At 39.3% G+C, this 15,242-nt stretch overlaps 1 protein-coding gene across 2 annotated transcripts; it reads left to right on the plus strand.

Annotated features, from left to right (window-relative positions):
* Nucleotides 1-1,732: 1,732 nt before the first annotated feature.
* On the plus strand, nucleotides 1,733-13,223 carry RCN2 (reticulocalbin 2). 2 transcript variants are annotated; one of them, XM_081124394.1, is made up of 7 exons: nucleotides 1,733-2,000; nucleotides 2,278-2,383; nucleotides 4,861-5,057; nucleotides 8,017-8,130; nucleotides 10,514-10,610; nucleotides 11,464-11,606; nucleotides 12,206-13,223. In XM_081124394.1, exons 1-7 carry the CDS (start codon nucleotides 1,872-1,874, stop codon nucleotides 12,356-12,358), a joined length of 939 nt encoding a protein of 312 aa, XP_080980520.1. In that variant the 5' UTR covers nucleotides 1,733-1,871; the 3' UTR covers nucleotides 12,359-13,223. The 2 variants fall into 2 exon arrangements, with proteins under 2 accessions (XP_080980520.1, XP_080980521.1); XM_081124395.1 differs by having other exon boundaries at nucleotides 11,467-11,606.
* The last annotated feature ends 2,019 nt before the right edge of the window (nucleotides 13,224-15,242 follow it).

A 15,242-nucleotide genomic window follows, 5' to 3' on the forward strand; every position in this document is an offset into this window, starting at 1 on the left:
CAGACTATAATTATGTTCATCCAGCTGCGGCAGCTCAGACTGTTCACCCTTCCCCTCTCCCTTGTCACCCACAGCAGGTGGGAAGTCATGGAATCCGATGGAGTCCACCTCGCATTTAGTCAGCGTTGGGAAGACTGTCCGCCCAAGGTCCTGCCACCAACTCCATGCCAACAAGAGTCTCCAGTTTAGGGTGAGGTGACTTTATTGATTGAGGCAGCCCAGCTCCAGCCTGGTAATAGCAGTCCTGCCGTGGAAATTGAACGTGCCCTGCTATGTTGAGACAGAGGTGTAAGAAGGCTTAGGAAAAGAGTGCCCGCCCGGTCCCTGAAAAGACTATTTCTGTATAAAAATGGGACCTGCCTGGCCAGCGTGGCTCAGTGGTTGAGAGTCGACCCAGGAACCAGGAGGTCATGGTTCAATTCCCCGTCACCTGTAGGGTTGCGGGCTCGATCCCCTGTAAGGAACGTGCAGGAGGCAGCCGATTGATGTTTCTCTCTCTCCCTCTCTTTTTCTCTCTCTGAAATCAATAAAAACATTTTTTAAAAAAGGGGGGTCATGATTGGTCAGAATGGAGTCACCCTGATTGGTCCGAGGAGATGCACACCAATTTAGCTCCTATTGGATGGGGAAAGTCTCAGTCCTATTAGTCCAGTTTGATCTCAGCAGCTCTCTTATAAGGGTCCACTCAACACACAGGAGGACTGTGTAGGGGGCTTGGCAGCCCAGTCTGTGGCTTTTGGTGGCAGGGAGTTAGAAAAGGCGTCTTTTAGGAAACACTGGTGCTAGGTCTGGAAGGCTGAGTAGGAATCTTCTAGGGGGGAAGGGAAATAAAGTTTTGAGCCCCTTCTATGGATCACACACCTTACACAGAGTATTTACTATACTCACACAGAAATTTATCAGACGGGTTTTTATTATTCCATTTTTTATGGAGTTTTAAAAAAATTAAGTCACTTATTCCAAGTTATATAGCAGGTGAGGTATGGAAACTGAAGATCCAAACTTGACGTGCCTGCGTTCTTTCATGGCACCATACTACCTCCCAGCACGGCAGAAGGGCATATGACCAATAACTGCTGTCCGATGTCATCTATATAAAGTTCAAGAAGAGACAAAACTTCTTGTCTTGTACTGGTAAAAGTTTTCCTAGGTACTTCCTAAGCTGGCTATTCCTTCCGTGCAATCATCTTTTGCTTTTCTACCCGCCTGCGTGCGAAGCTGACCTTTATCGAACATTTTGCCGTACGTGCCAACAACTACTTGTCTAAACGCATTACATTATTCAATTCAATCTTCACGACAACTCGTTAAGGTGGTTTTATTACTATGCCCCTTTTATAAGCGAGCAAACAGGTTTTCTGGGGCCAAGTATCTTGGCGAAGCTCAAAGAACTGTCACGAAATTGAGCATCGGATACAAGTGTCTCGCTTGAGTACCTGCGTTTGTTCATCCTGCTCTGGTGAAATAAATCAATAGAGATACATTGAAGAGTGGGAAATGGACAGTGTCGGTTGGTTCTCCAGGGCAGATTTTCCCACCTGCTATATTTTGTTCACCAAAATTTCCTGCTTTTCTCACGGAGGGAAACCCAGACAGACGCGCGGAGTGGGCGGGAGTTTCTCGCGGGAGCCCGGCTCCTCACCGCCTCACTGCGCGGGCCAATCAGAGGCGCGGCCTGGCGCCCCGCCCCCTCCGCAGAGGTTATATAAGTTTAGCCCCAGCGCGCTACACTGCGCAGTCGTGGCTGGGGCCTGAGCTCGCGGAACTCGTAGGAGGGCGCTCCCGCCCCCCGCGCTGCGTGCCCCACGTACGCCGCGCCGCAGAGCGCCGCCCGCCCTCCGCCTCATTCCGTGTCCGCGGCGGCCGGCGGGATGCTGCTGGGCCAGAGGCCCGCGGCGCTGGGGCTGCTGCTGCTGTTGTGCGCCCCGGCGGCCGGCGCTGGGGACGCGCAGGGCGAGCACCGCACCGACTACGACCGCGAGGCGCTGCTGGGCGGCCAGGTGAGGCTGCGGGCCGGGGCTGGGAGGGCGGCCTGACTCTGGGCGCCGGGCGGGGCGCCCCTCACCGGGGGACCCCGGGCCCGATCCCATCTCCCCTCCCGTAGGAGGCAAGAGCTCTGAGGGCGTGTAGGGACGGGGGCCTCGGAGATCGGGTGCGAGTCACCCCAAAACCCTCGACTGGGAGGCTTTTGGGAGCCGTATTTTTCTCCACCATTTTGCTCCATTGATAGTAATGCTTGGACCCCCCCCTCCCCCCGTGTGTCGCTTACCTCCAAAGGAAGAAGTCGACGAATATGTTAAACTCACCTCCGAAGAGCAACAGAAAAGACTGAAGTCGATCATAAAGAAAATTGACTTGGACTCAGATGGCTTTCTCACCGAAAGTAAGGACGTCCTGCAGAACTAACAATGGACACAGAAACACAAACATTTAAGAAGGGGTGCCTGTTGAGGGTACATTGCTAATGTTCTAACAAATTAAAAGTACTGTGAGGTGGTACAAAGGACATAGTGAGTAGGTTTTATACCTGAAGATCTTTATTTTAAAATTAAATTTATTGGGATGACATTGGTTAATAAGATTATATAGGCTTCAGGTGTACAGTTCTGTGACACATCATCTGTATATTGCATTGTGTGCCCACCACCCAAAGTAAAATCTTCCATGAGCATATATTTGACCCCCCTTACTCTTTACTATTCCCCACCCCCTTACCTCTGATATACCTGGAAATCTTTAGACATAGGATACCAAGTAAAACTTGGTGCTTTCTTTCATAATATATAAACACCATTGATCCTACATGTATGTGTAACTCATACCTCGAGCAAACACATATTCCTCATGTGACTTTCATCAGTGTCAACAATGTAATTCATTTTAGAAAAATATGCCAAAAACCAATTTAAGGCATTAAGTGATTTATTACTCTTTTGATATATGCTTTTTTAGAATTTTAATAGTTTGCTTCTTTTTACAAGCAAGTAGAAAAAGACCTATTGCATGTAAATTCTGTTTATCACAAATTATTACAGCTAGTAGGAGCCCTAGAATAATCTTGTCCACCTTTCTTTGTAGAGATGAAGAAACTGAAGTTCAGTGGGGTAGATGCCTTTCTCAAATGAGTGGCAAAGCCAGGACTAGAATCCAAATCTGATATTAATTCAGTTTTTAATATTTTTCACTTAAAAAAAAATCTGGGTGCTCTTAGGTAGATTCTGTAGTCAGAAATGAAATGCACAGATTATTAAAAGAATATTTTAATATTTAAAAGGAGATAGTTTGCTATAACCAGTTTTAATGTGGCTCAGCATCTAACAGATGAAGTTGCTGGAGAATTACAAACTGATAAATTTAAGATGTGTTGTCAATAAAGTATTCACATTGGTGCCTTCAGGAGTATTGAGGTTTTGGTTCTTGCTACTTAAACAACAAGAAAACCTTATACTCTAATATCCAATAAGAATGGGTCCATCTTTGGTTATACTAGAAAGCAAACTTTTTAAAAATTTAAAGTTAAAAGGAACTTAGTCCAAATGTTCATTTTACAGATAAGAAAACAAAACCTTGAGAGGGTAAACATCCCCTTATGACAAAGCTGAAGTGAACCAATGTTTCTGGTTACTGTGCCATTCTGTATTCTATTGTGCCATGATGAGCTCTTTAAATAAACTAGAAGAAACCCTCATTCTTGAGGACCCTTTGGGAAATTTTGCCTATTTTCACTTTAAGGGCCAGGACTGGACTTAGGTTCTTGAGAGACACCAAAGGTCAGTAGAAGGAGTTTGGGCTTTTAAGCCAAAGGTAGTGTTGAATGTGTACTCTGCTACTTGTTAGCTGTGAGTCCTCAAATGGAAACCTTACTTTCCTGAACTTTATAATAGTGATTATAGCCCGGCCAGGCAAGGCTCAGCTGTTGAGCGTCGACCTAGGATCCAGAATATCGGGATTCGATTCCGGGTCAGGTCGCATGCCCAGGTTGTGGGCTCGATCCCCAGTTGGGGGCGTGCAGGAGGCAGCCGATCAATGACTCTCTCATCATTGATGTTTCTATCTCTCTCTCCCTCTCCCTTCCTCTCTCTGAAATCAATAAAGATATATTTAATTTTTTTAAAAAGTGATTATAATTGCCTTATTTTGAAGATTAGAGACAATGTATATAGACAACCTGTTATATAGTAATTCTTTAATACATGGGTGCTCTATAATTATTCTGCCCTGATTAAGAATTTCAGAGTCATGATTAAAGGGAGTATACTATAAACAATGTTTCTTAAACTTCAGCCACTTGAAGACCTTTTCACATTATAGGCCATATCTATTTACCATCTATTATTTTCTTAGTATAGTTTTGATTCAACTCAATGTTAAATTTGTTTTAAAGGAAAATAAATGAGAAACATTTTTTTCTAATACTTATTAAAATGAATAGGTAGTTATTCGAAGATTTGTGCTTCATGAGAGAATTGTGATAGCAAAGGTTATCTGCAATTTTATGGATATATTTTTTTAAAAGTCAAGTGCTATTTTGACCAATTGGTAATTCATTTAATAATACTTATTTGGCCAGGGGCTTCCTAGGGATTTGGAGAGCCTGAATGAACAAATCATACATAAACTCTCTGCACTCAAGGAGCTTACAATCCCTTTAGATCACATATTATAATGTAAAATTGTAGTTATACTCCAAAAGGGACCCAGCTCCTCCTATTTCTATGGATACGGCCAGGCCAGTTCTCAGTATTTGCAAACACTGAAAGTTTCTTTGTTTGTTTTGGTTTCTTTTAGAGATGGTTTAGAAATCCTCCTAAGTATGAGAGTTACTGTTAATATCTATTGTGCTCTGGGAAACTCTCATAGGTGAACTCAGTTCATGGATTCAGATGTCTTTTAAACATTACGCTCTGCAAGAAGCGAAACAGCAGTTCGTTGAATACGATAAAAACAGCGACGGTAGTGTGTCGTGGGACGAATACAACATTCAGATGTACGATCGTGTGATTGACTTTGATGAGAACACTGCTCTGGACGATGCAGAAGAGGAGTCCTTTAGGCTGGTGAGTGCATGTGCACAAGCTGTGCCTTTTAATCACGTCAGTTTACTTTACCTTCCTGCATGAATGAGCACTAGGGGGCCTGAGGTCATAGACCGAATTGCCTTGTTTTCTAAGCAATCGCCTGTTCCATTTCAGTGGTCGTTTTGATGGTTTCCTTTCTAGCTAGGTTTAGTGCTCTGATTTGGGACTACGGAAATGATCCTTCCATCTCTTTCTCCGCTGTTGTCATTTGTCCTCATTTCCAGAGTGGCTTTTTTTAGAGTGTATTTTGAATATCTCAATTTTTTTTATGTTAATGAATGAACAGTTTTATATCATATTTACTAAGAAGATTATTAGAAGCCCATTCCCATTTATAAAACACATAAACTCTTTTTTTAAAAAATATATCTTGCACGGCCGGATGTGGCACAGCAGTTGAGCATCGACCTAGGATCCAGGAGATCGCTTTTCGATTCCCAGTCAGGGCACATGCCTGGGGTTTCAGGCTCAGTCCCCAGCAGGGGGCGTGCAGGAGGCAGCCGATCAATGACTCTCATCATTGATGTTTCTCTCTCTCCCTCTCCCTTCCTCTCTCTGAGGTCCATAAAAATATATTTGAGGGGGGAAAAAAGTAATGGGCTATCTAAATAAAATAAATTTTTTCTATATGGAAGTCTGTTAAAAACAAAAATCAATTGGATACCCGAGTTTTATCTTATTTTTAATGTTTCCATATAGAGAATAGAGAGAACTTGAAATAATAACCCTCTCAAGGTGTGAAATGCCTGAAAAATCATTACTTTATGATATGATGAATAGCTATAGTCAGCACTTTTAAGCAGGATAATTAAAGTTTGGGGACCTCCCTGGCAAAGGTTCTGCTGCTCTGACTTGTAAACGAGCTACTAAATGTTCACGTATAAGCAATACTTGTTTATGTTAAATATAATCTTACATGTGGCTAATCGGAATTAAGACCTAGACTTTCATTCTGGTATCACAGATTATGTATTTATGTAACATCATTGGCCTACCCAAACCTGGCAGTTTTGTTCTTCACAAGTTTCTCTTACGATATAGAAATAAACGATTATTGATAGTTTCTATCTTTTTACGACTGTGTGTACTGTTTTCTGTCATCCACTAGAATACAAGGTTTTTATATTGAAGAAAAGAGTGTCGAGGTTTTAGGAAACTGAGGATCTCTTGTATTATCTTTTTAGAAATTTGCCACTTTGGAAAAACAGTCTTTCTGTGTATTGGCTTCTTGAATATGAGTTGCACTTAAATTGTGTTCTTCAAATGACCGTGAATAAAACTGCTTTCACGAATCACATTATTTTGATTTATTTAAATAATCTGAGAAATGTGAAGCAGAAAATGACTTTTCTTCCCTAAAGAAATCTCAGTTTGTTGAAAGAGATCCTTTTTTTATGGGCAAATTTGGCCAAATTCCTCTCCCTCTGCTGAAACATGGACCTTTTTGCTCCAAATTGAAGGGTTCTTTCATAAGGAAATCTAAGCACTTAGTATTTTGAATAGTGGTTTATTCAAAAAGAACTTGATTGTCTCAACCAAGTACATCAAGTTCTTGTTTGTCTATTTTTGCCTACGTTAAACCGTAACATAAAATGTAAATTACTTGGTCTAGTTATTTAAAATTATGAAAGATTAACATAATAGCAGCTATTTGGAAACAAGTCTTTTGTTTTTGTTTTTTCTTTTCTATCAGAATTGGGTGCGTATAACTAACTGGCCAGTGGAATATGAATGTTTAAAAGATGAATTCTTCAAGGGAAGAAATGAGCCTCTCCTCTGTAAATCAGTCATTGTAAACGAAGTGTTGTTTCAGTAAATGAGTGCTACCTAACTTCTGTTCTAGAACATGGAAAAGAGCAATTTCTTTCTGTCAGTGAAACGTGAATTAAAAGCTTCTAAAATATTTGAAATTAAGCTTTTTAAAAATGTGCAGTTTATACACAATCATTTTATAGAAAGTTATTCCCAGAAATTCTCAAAATAGAATTTATGCAGGATTAGCAATATAGCGCTGTTGACTTCCAAGGCTCTTGATTACAGAATTAGCTTTGAGAAATGAATTAAAAGTACTCTTGTCCCTAATAGCTGCTACTTGATTTACTACTTGTGCGTACTTTTTAACAAAAGGAAGATGGGTGTGAGAAAGTAGACACAAGTGTGTCTATTTAACCTCAAATTTCGGCTTTTGATTTCTCTGTATCTGAACATACAGAATTAGCACTATAAAGACTCTAAGAATAGACTACTGAATATTATATACATATATCAAAAATATTTTCATAAGAGGATTATTTCTGAAACCTGGTAATATATTTTTGAAAGGCCATTTTGAAGACCAGAAACAATTTTAAAATGGCATAGCAAGAATTAACACACTGTGTGAATTTATTGCTTTTTGGGCATTCCAAAAATATTGAGACTAATTGTTAAAGAAGAGAGTGTGTAGTATGGAACGGATCCAAGTTCAATATACTTTAGCTGTATATCTGACATCCCTTTCAATAAATCAATAGTAATTTGTCACATTTGTTAAATACTTAATACTTAAGGTTTACTAGATGCTTAATAGAGATTTTATTTTTTATTTTTTTAATTATAAATTATTCTACTTATTTAAACTAAAAAAACAACAATAACTGTTCACCCATTTCTCCGCCCCACCCCCTCTGGTAACCACCAGTCTGTTCTCTGTATCTATTTTCTCAGCTTTTGTTTTTAGTTGTGTTTTATTTTTTTCAGTTTCCACCTATAAGAAAGATTCCCCAGTATTTGCCTTTCTCTGACTATTTCACTTAGCATAATGCCCTTAAGGTCCATGCATGTTGTCACAATGGCAAGATTTCATTCTCTTGTTGTTTGATTGAATAATATTCAGTATTGCTTATGATTATATATTATGATGAGACCTTTAAACATGTTCAATATTTAATTTTTCAAGCTTCATTTAAAGGACAAGAAGCGATTTGAAAAAGCTAACCAGGATTTAGATCCTGGTTTGAATCTTGAAGAATTTATTGCTTTTGAACATCCTGAAGAAGTTGATTATATGACGGTAAGAAAGAGAAATTTTAAGAGAATTATTGAATGACCAGAAGTTTAAAACCTGTTTTCACTAAGTCATTAAAATGAATTGTATAGCAGCCAGAATTTTAAGAGACAGGAAGATTTAAAGTTCTCCCAATTTAAGATTTGGACTGGGAAGGAAGGTTTCTGGGGGTGGGGGGGTGCTTATTAGGAGGGAAAAGGTAAAGAACTGAGTTTTTTTAAAAAAATCTCTGTAATATATATGAGCATCACTCCTTGGCTTTCAGACTTTTCTCTGTTTTTTCTATATTAAAAACATTAAAACTTCCTATTTAATTTATAACATCACCTGTGAAAACTTTTAGTCTTGGAAACGTGTCACGTTTTGGATCTCTTCTCATGGGGTGCATACAAGCAGAGCTGCTAATGACTAAAAATGTTTTTGCAACTTTAGGCATAAAGAGTCTATCATCCCTGTAGTACTTAAAAGAAATACCAACTCTTCAACAACTTGTTGCGCTCTGGGTTTAACTCAACAAACACTGATTGAGTCCTATGACTTGGCGATCTCTACTCTCATGTTGGAGAGTAGAGATTAATGTAACAAAATAGCTTTTAAAAATAGACTAAACATTTATATTGAGGTGTGCTGCCTGCATCAGCCTCCAGCTGTGCGGCTTTGTGCCCTGGATATTTCAGGGAGGGACAGGTAGCTTTTTGTTTGTAGGTCATGGTCAGATGCTGCCTTAATAACAAGGCTGCAGATACATTTTTTGCCGTAGCTTAGTGGCAAGACCATTAGTACCACTTCTCTTGCCATTGTGAGGCTTTTGACTTCTCACTTGGCACAAAATACATGACCTAGTTTAAGAACAGTGCTGGACGCAGTTGACTAATGCCAAAATTCAGCCGAGCGGAGCTGCTTGCGCCCCATCAGGGCAGGCAGAGGATGCTGGGCTTTGTTTCTCTGGGACATAAAGAGCAGTGAAGACTGGGAATGGGGATGGCCAGTGATAGCAATGAAATAATTGAGGCATTTATGTGTTTTGGTCTGGAATTCAGTGTGGCAGTGGGATTAAATAGATGTGATCAAAATTTGAAGAAAAGTATAAACAGGAACGTTGAGTGATTAAGGAAGTATGGGAAGAGTCAGAGGGGACACTGAGGCTCTGAGCTTGTGTAACAGTGAAATAACGGTAGTGCTACAGACAGGAGGGGGTGCGTTGGGATGCGGTGGCGCGGAATTGGAGTTGATGGCAGCGCTCGAGATGAATGACCGATCATAAGGATGGAGAAGCGAGGGAAGTCTTGGGAGAGGCCAGAGCTAAGCTTAAAAGAAAGCGCTCAGGATGTGGGAAAGTGGGGGCTCTGGAGGACAGTTGAGGGCTCTGCCCTAGATGAGAGATGATAGAGCTTTAACTCCTGAGACCAAAGAGAAAATTGAGTGGAATGAGCGTAGAAGTAGAGGTGATTTAAGGTGCGGGTACAGCGCTGGTAAATAAGCATTTCAGAAGAACTGGACCACGTTTGGAAACAGAGGAGAGGGTCTTTGCCAAGAGAGTGTTGAATGCGTTGTGGTCAGGCTCAAAGAATGGAGGTTTCAAAAATCAGCTATAGAGTCTGGGTTAGGGATACAGAGGCAGAGATAGACCCCAGGCTGCAGAGAGAGCCCACTGAAGTGGCCCAAAAGAGTAAAAGGACTAGGCTTATGCATTCGTATCTCTTCTAGACTTTAAGGCTCTGAAATGAAGGAGATGGTGATGTGCTTCTGATGTGCTGGGTGGGGATCGTCATTAGAAAAGGGCGAAAGGATATAGGAGACTGCTAAAAGAAGTTCCCCAAGCAGCTGGCTACCCACAGGCCATCTTGTAGACATAGAAAGCGTGTAATCTTTGTGTTTGAGGGAAGGATTGGTTGGTGAAAAGCCTTGATGAAAGTGAGGAACAGATTTAGGGGCAGTTTGGGGGGCATGGGAGTAGATTTGGTGGAAGAGGAGGCAGGGAGGTGGGGATTCCTTGGGGCCTGGACACTTTTTAGATCTGGAGATAGAACGACAGTTCTACTCAGAGAGATTTAAGAGAAAGATTCTGGGCTGTTAATGGATTGGAGGAAAAGTAGAGTTAAAGACAAGGGTAGTAAGAGACATTCTTGAGCAGGGGACCGTGCAAAAAACAGGAATAATGTGAGTTTAGTGCTGAGGTTTGGGAGGGGGAAGTGGAGTTATTAACAGCAGAAGCTTAAGGATGTTGAATTTAATAGAGCATTTGGTGGTGACTTGTTCCTGCTTCTAAACTGCAGCGTTTGCAAGCATAGACATTGCAAATGATTACTCCAAAAGAAGTTCTGCAGTAGGAGTGATTCCGACAGTGGTAAGATTGCAAATTTTGTTACTAATTTATTTTATGCGATAGGAATTTGTCACCGAAGAGGCTCTAGAAGAACATGACAAAAATAGTGATGGATTTGTTAGTTTGGAAGAATTTCTTGGCGACTACAGGCGGGATCCAGGTAAGGAGCCTGCAGGTGTGTGGAAGGGGGGAACAAATGGAATTAAAAATGAAAGAAAATGGGACTAGAAGAGCTTGCCTGATTTCTACTTGTTTCGTGGAGTTAAACAAGCAAAGACTTACAGCTTATCCCACTATGTAACCTGGATCACTTTAGTCTCATGTCTAGATTCTAACATGTCTTCCTTTTCAGACAAATATAATGTGATTATCAAATCAAATGAGGGAGGAAGTAAAGGTTGATATTTTTATAAGCAAAATCCTCTATCTTTGTATGTAGATCTTAAAAGAGAAAAAAATATAAAATACTATGAATACTGGTGTAGGCTGTGGAAGGTGACTTATGATTGTTTGAAATTTGAGGAGCTTATTTATGTAGTCTTTTCCATAAACAGGTTTTTGTTTTGTTTTGTTTTCTTTTTCTGAACTGTTGCTTAAAAGCATCCCTTATTGTGAATGTCACTTTAAAATTACACACAGCATTACTTTGTAAGAACATGTAGGAAGCTTTGTATAGTTACGTGACATGTATAAAAATATTACACAAATCAAATTTGGGAAAACTAGATACCAGAACAAGGTGCAGTTAACAGAATTACTAGTTTGTGGTAATATGCAACAATTTAAAAACTCGGAGTTGTTTAGACCTGTGTGTCACTTGAAAATTACTGTATAGTTTGTATTTATTTTAGTACTTTTCAGCTAAGTATTTGTTTCTTTGAGCATCCTTTATGTAGTAGGCTTTAAATTAATTTCCTTTATTCTAGGGATATATCAAACTTCTTATTATATACATGTGATATTCTTGTGTGTGTATATTTATTGTTGATTTTTTTTTTAATGTAAATATTAAGCAGCAAATGAAGATCCAGAATGGATACTTGTTGAGAAAGACCGATTCCTAAATGATTATGACAAAAACGCCGATGGCAGGCTTGATCCTCAAGAGCTGTTATCTTGGGTGGTACCCAATAATCAGGGGATTGCCCAAGAAGAGGTGAGTGTGACAGAAGAGTGACTTTTCGCCCCCTGCATATTTGTTACTATTGATAGAAAAGGAAGTTCAAAATTTTAAGCCAAAGAAAGAAATAATTAAGTTATTTATTTAGGATCAATGCATTGCCATTTCTTGATTTAAATCACTGAACTGTTTTTGACCATCAAGGGGACAAGGAAGTTAATGTATCATGTATTCATTTGATAGTACAGTTAGAATAATAAAATTTGTATTTGCCTATAGGGGCTCAAAATGGGTTTTACTCATTTTGCTTAACTTTGCAATATCCTGAATCAGAGTTGAGTTGAAAGGAGGCAGAACCCACCAGAAATTAAAAAAGGAGATAATGAGAGAAGTGGTAGACAGACTGGTTACAATGTGTAATGTTTTTAGATACTTAGACAATAATGAGTACTTGAATGGAGTAATAATTATTTTGGTCAGTGATTCTTTTATTGGTCACAGACTCCTTTAAAAATATGATGCAAACTATGAATGAATAAAAATATGAGTGGTTTTGACAAGCGAAATCCCATTGAAATGTGAACATCTTACTGAAACTACTTACTACATTGACCCCTCTTTATTTTGTGTCCAAGGCTCTTCATCTGATCGATGAAATGGATTTGAATAGTGACAGAAAGCTCTCTGAAGAAGAGATTCTGGAGAACCAGGACTTGTTTCTAACCAGTGAAGCCACAGATTATGGCCGACAGCTTCACGATGAATATTTCTATCATGATGAGCTTTAATCCCTGGATATATGTGAGCAGGGTACTGGCTCCTTTTATAATTTGTTACCAGCATTACTTTCGTGATAAAATATTGATAAGATTATTTTCTACTCTGAAGTCTTACAGTCAAATGTATCTTAATGTAGATGATAATTTTGGCCTTTTAGGAGAAAAACAAAACCAAACCTTGATATTTATTTCAAAAATGAATTGAAGAGAGAAACAATATTGTGCCATATGACAACAAAGTCTTTCCAAAATACTCCTTCAGTTTAGTACTGTGTTGTGGAATATTTTGAGTTCTATTTCCATACGTGAAAAAATGGAACATTTTAGAGATACCTGAACAATATTAAAGGAGTATGTGACTGAGCTATTAATTTTTCTTTGTTTAAGTAGCATTAATTTGGGAACTGATGGGAGGACATTGTTTTTAGATTTAGCATTTTGTTTTAAAACCTTTAAAGGAACCTATAGAAGGACTTATACCTCACATATAAGTTGAGAAGTTCTATGTAATTTTAAAATGGTTTCTATAAAGGGTTTTATTGTATGAAATAGAACTTTATATTTTTGAATACGTATAGATAGTAATTATATTTAATGTGTAACTATAGCTCTATTGTGTGTGGAACTTGACATTGTGTAGAACTCTCTTCTTTTTTGACTGATTAAAAATGAAATGTCCTATCTTTTTAAATGTTTGTTTGTTTTTCTTTAATCTTCCTGGTAAACCTTGAATTTTATGTAGGTTTTGTTGTATTTCACATTATCCTGCCTCATCCATTCCTGTATTTTGATAGTGAGTGTTCCAAAACTCTGTTAAATTATTCTTGTATTTTCCTTTTTTTTAAAATAATAAAAGAATCATATTATAATTGAATTTACACCTGATACATTTCAATTGCTATTGTAGCAAATGTGGTCTTGCTGTTTGGGGCTAGAATAATCGTAAGAATTATACAGGTTGAAATCACCATTAGAACTCAGTATCAGTTATACTGAAATTAAAATCGTGCTCAATAAGCATTTCTGCACACCAAAACGGTCAGCTTTGACCATATTTTGTTGATCAACTTACTACGTTTCTGGGGGATAAGAAAAGTGAAGGGAGGGATGCAATAGCTCTGGCCCACAGATAGTTTTACTTTCTTTTGTTCTTAAATTTTTTTATTTGTGGGTGAGCATTTTTATGTTAATGTTTTTCCTGGTTAGAGTTGTCTCCCACATAAGCACACACAGTATCGAGCGAACTCAAGTATTGGAGAAGCCTGCAAGCTCTTTTCTGATAGAATTGACCGAATCCTCTTACCTCTCTCCTGCTCCCGTCTTTGCTGATGTATGAATGCAAATTGTTAACTTTCACACCTTTAAAGATAGCTTACTCACCCTGGTAGCTAAAGTACGTGGTTTTCATTTTAATTTACAACACCTGTCTGGCCATAGCAGTTTCAGTATTAAAGATACACCGTTATCACTCAATCTGTCATTCGTCAGTGTTGCTAAAATTGTGATGTTTAAAGTAACCAGTTTGATGAGCATGCTAACCGTTTGTTTTACTAGAGTCTTTGAAATCTATTCCAGAATTATTAGATAATCAGATAAGTATTTTATTTTAGTCTTAATGAGTTAAGTGTTGGCATTCTACATTCAGCCTTGATTTCGTGCAGTTGTAAGGATTTCGGTGACATTAATGTTCACCAATATCTGTATTCCTTTAGTCCCTGGCATAAAGAAAATTACACTTCCCAGCCCCTTGGCAGGTAGACAGTGGCTAGTTGGGCCCAGTTAAACACAAGTGTTGTTAGTGTGTCCCTCCCAGACCAGTCCAGCGACTAACCCATTTCTTTTGCCATGGCATTGTAAAGGAGGACTCAGTTGAAATGGGTGAGCCACAAGATCAAAGTGGCCTTGATTGACCACCTAGTGTGCATCTTGGAAATAACGGAGCAGATCACCAGGAAACATTATTCTCAGCTGCCACTCAGTGTGTTTCCTGTCAGCACACCATGTGAACATCACGAGGAAAACCTATTCTCTGCTGTCATCTTGTGTGCATCTTGGAAATAACACTAGTGTAACAGTCACAAGGAAACATTTTACTCTGCAGCCATCTATCTAGTTTGTATCTTGTGGATAACACCAGAATGGAAGTCACTTGGAAAGTTATTCTTTGCCATTCTATGGAACATATTCGGATTAACACCTGAGTGCAGGTCATGAGAAAAACCATTCTCTGTGGCTATTTACTGTGCATTTTGGAAGTAACACCTGAGTGGAGGTCACAGGAAAAGATATCTGCTGTGTATCTTGGAATAAAACCTGAGTGCAGGTCACTGTGAAAATTTCTTCCCAGCTGCCATCCGGGTTGCGTTATGGGGATAACACCAGAATGGAAATCACCAAAAAGTTCTCTGCCTCTGTCATCTAGTGTGTGTCTTGAGAATAGCACCTGAGTCGAGGTCAGAAGGAAAAATACTCTGTTGCCAGCTACTGTGCATCTTGGCAATAACAATTCAATGCAGGTAAACAGGAAATGTCATTCTCTGCTGCTCTGTAGCGTGCATCTTGGGAATAATGCCTGAGTGGAGATCACAAAGAAAACTGTTGCATCTGGGAAATAAGACCGGTGTGAAAATCACCAGAAAAACCTTATTTTCTGCTGCCATCTAGTGTGCTTCTTGGTAATAACATCTGAGTGGAGGTCACCAGGAAAATATCTTCTCTGACGCCATCTAACGTGCATTTTGAGAATAACACATTTAGGACCCCAGAGCGCGACTGTGTGTTACAGAAAGCTGCTTACTGCTGCCGTCTTGTGTGCATCATGGGTATGACACCTCAGTGAGAATCCCCAGGAAAAGATCTTCCACGCTGCCATGGCAGGTGCAGCTAGTGAGTA

The sequence above is a fragment of the Miniopterus schreibersii genome (assembly GCF_964146895.1).
Source record: "Miniopterus schreibersii genome assembly, chromosome: 22".
NCBI lineage: Eukaryota > Metazoa > Chordata > Mammalia > Chiroptera > Miniopteridae > Miniopterus > Miniopterus schreibersii.

Excerpts from the sequence above, each read along its gene's own strand:
- RCN2 (XM_081124394.1), top strand. The coding sequence starts at position 1,872 with ATGCTGCTGGGCCAGAGGCCCGCGGCGCTGGGGCTGCTGCTGCTGTTG. Across the intron at positions 2,384-4,860 it reads AGATGGCTTTCTCACCGAAA|GTGAACTCAGTTCATGGATT; the intron begins GTAAGGACGTCC and ends AAACTCTCATAG. Across the intron at positions 10,611-11,463 it reads CGACTACAGGCGGGATCCAG|CAGCAAATGAAGATCCAGAA; the intron begins GTAAGGAGCCTG and ends GTAAATATTAAG.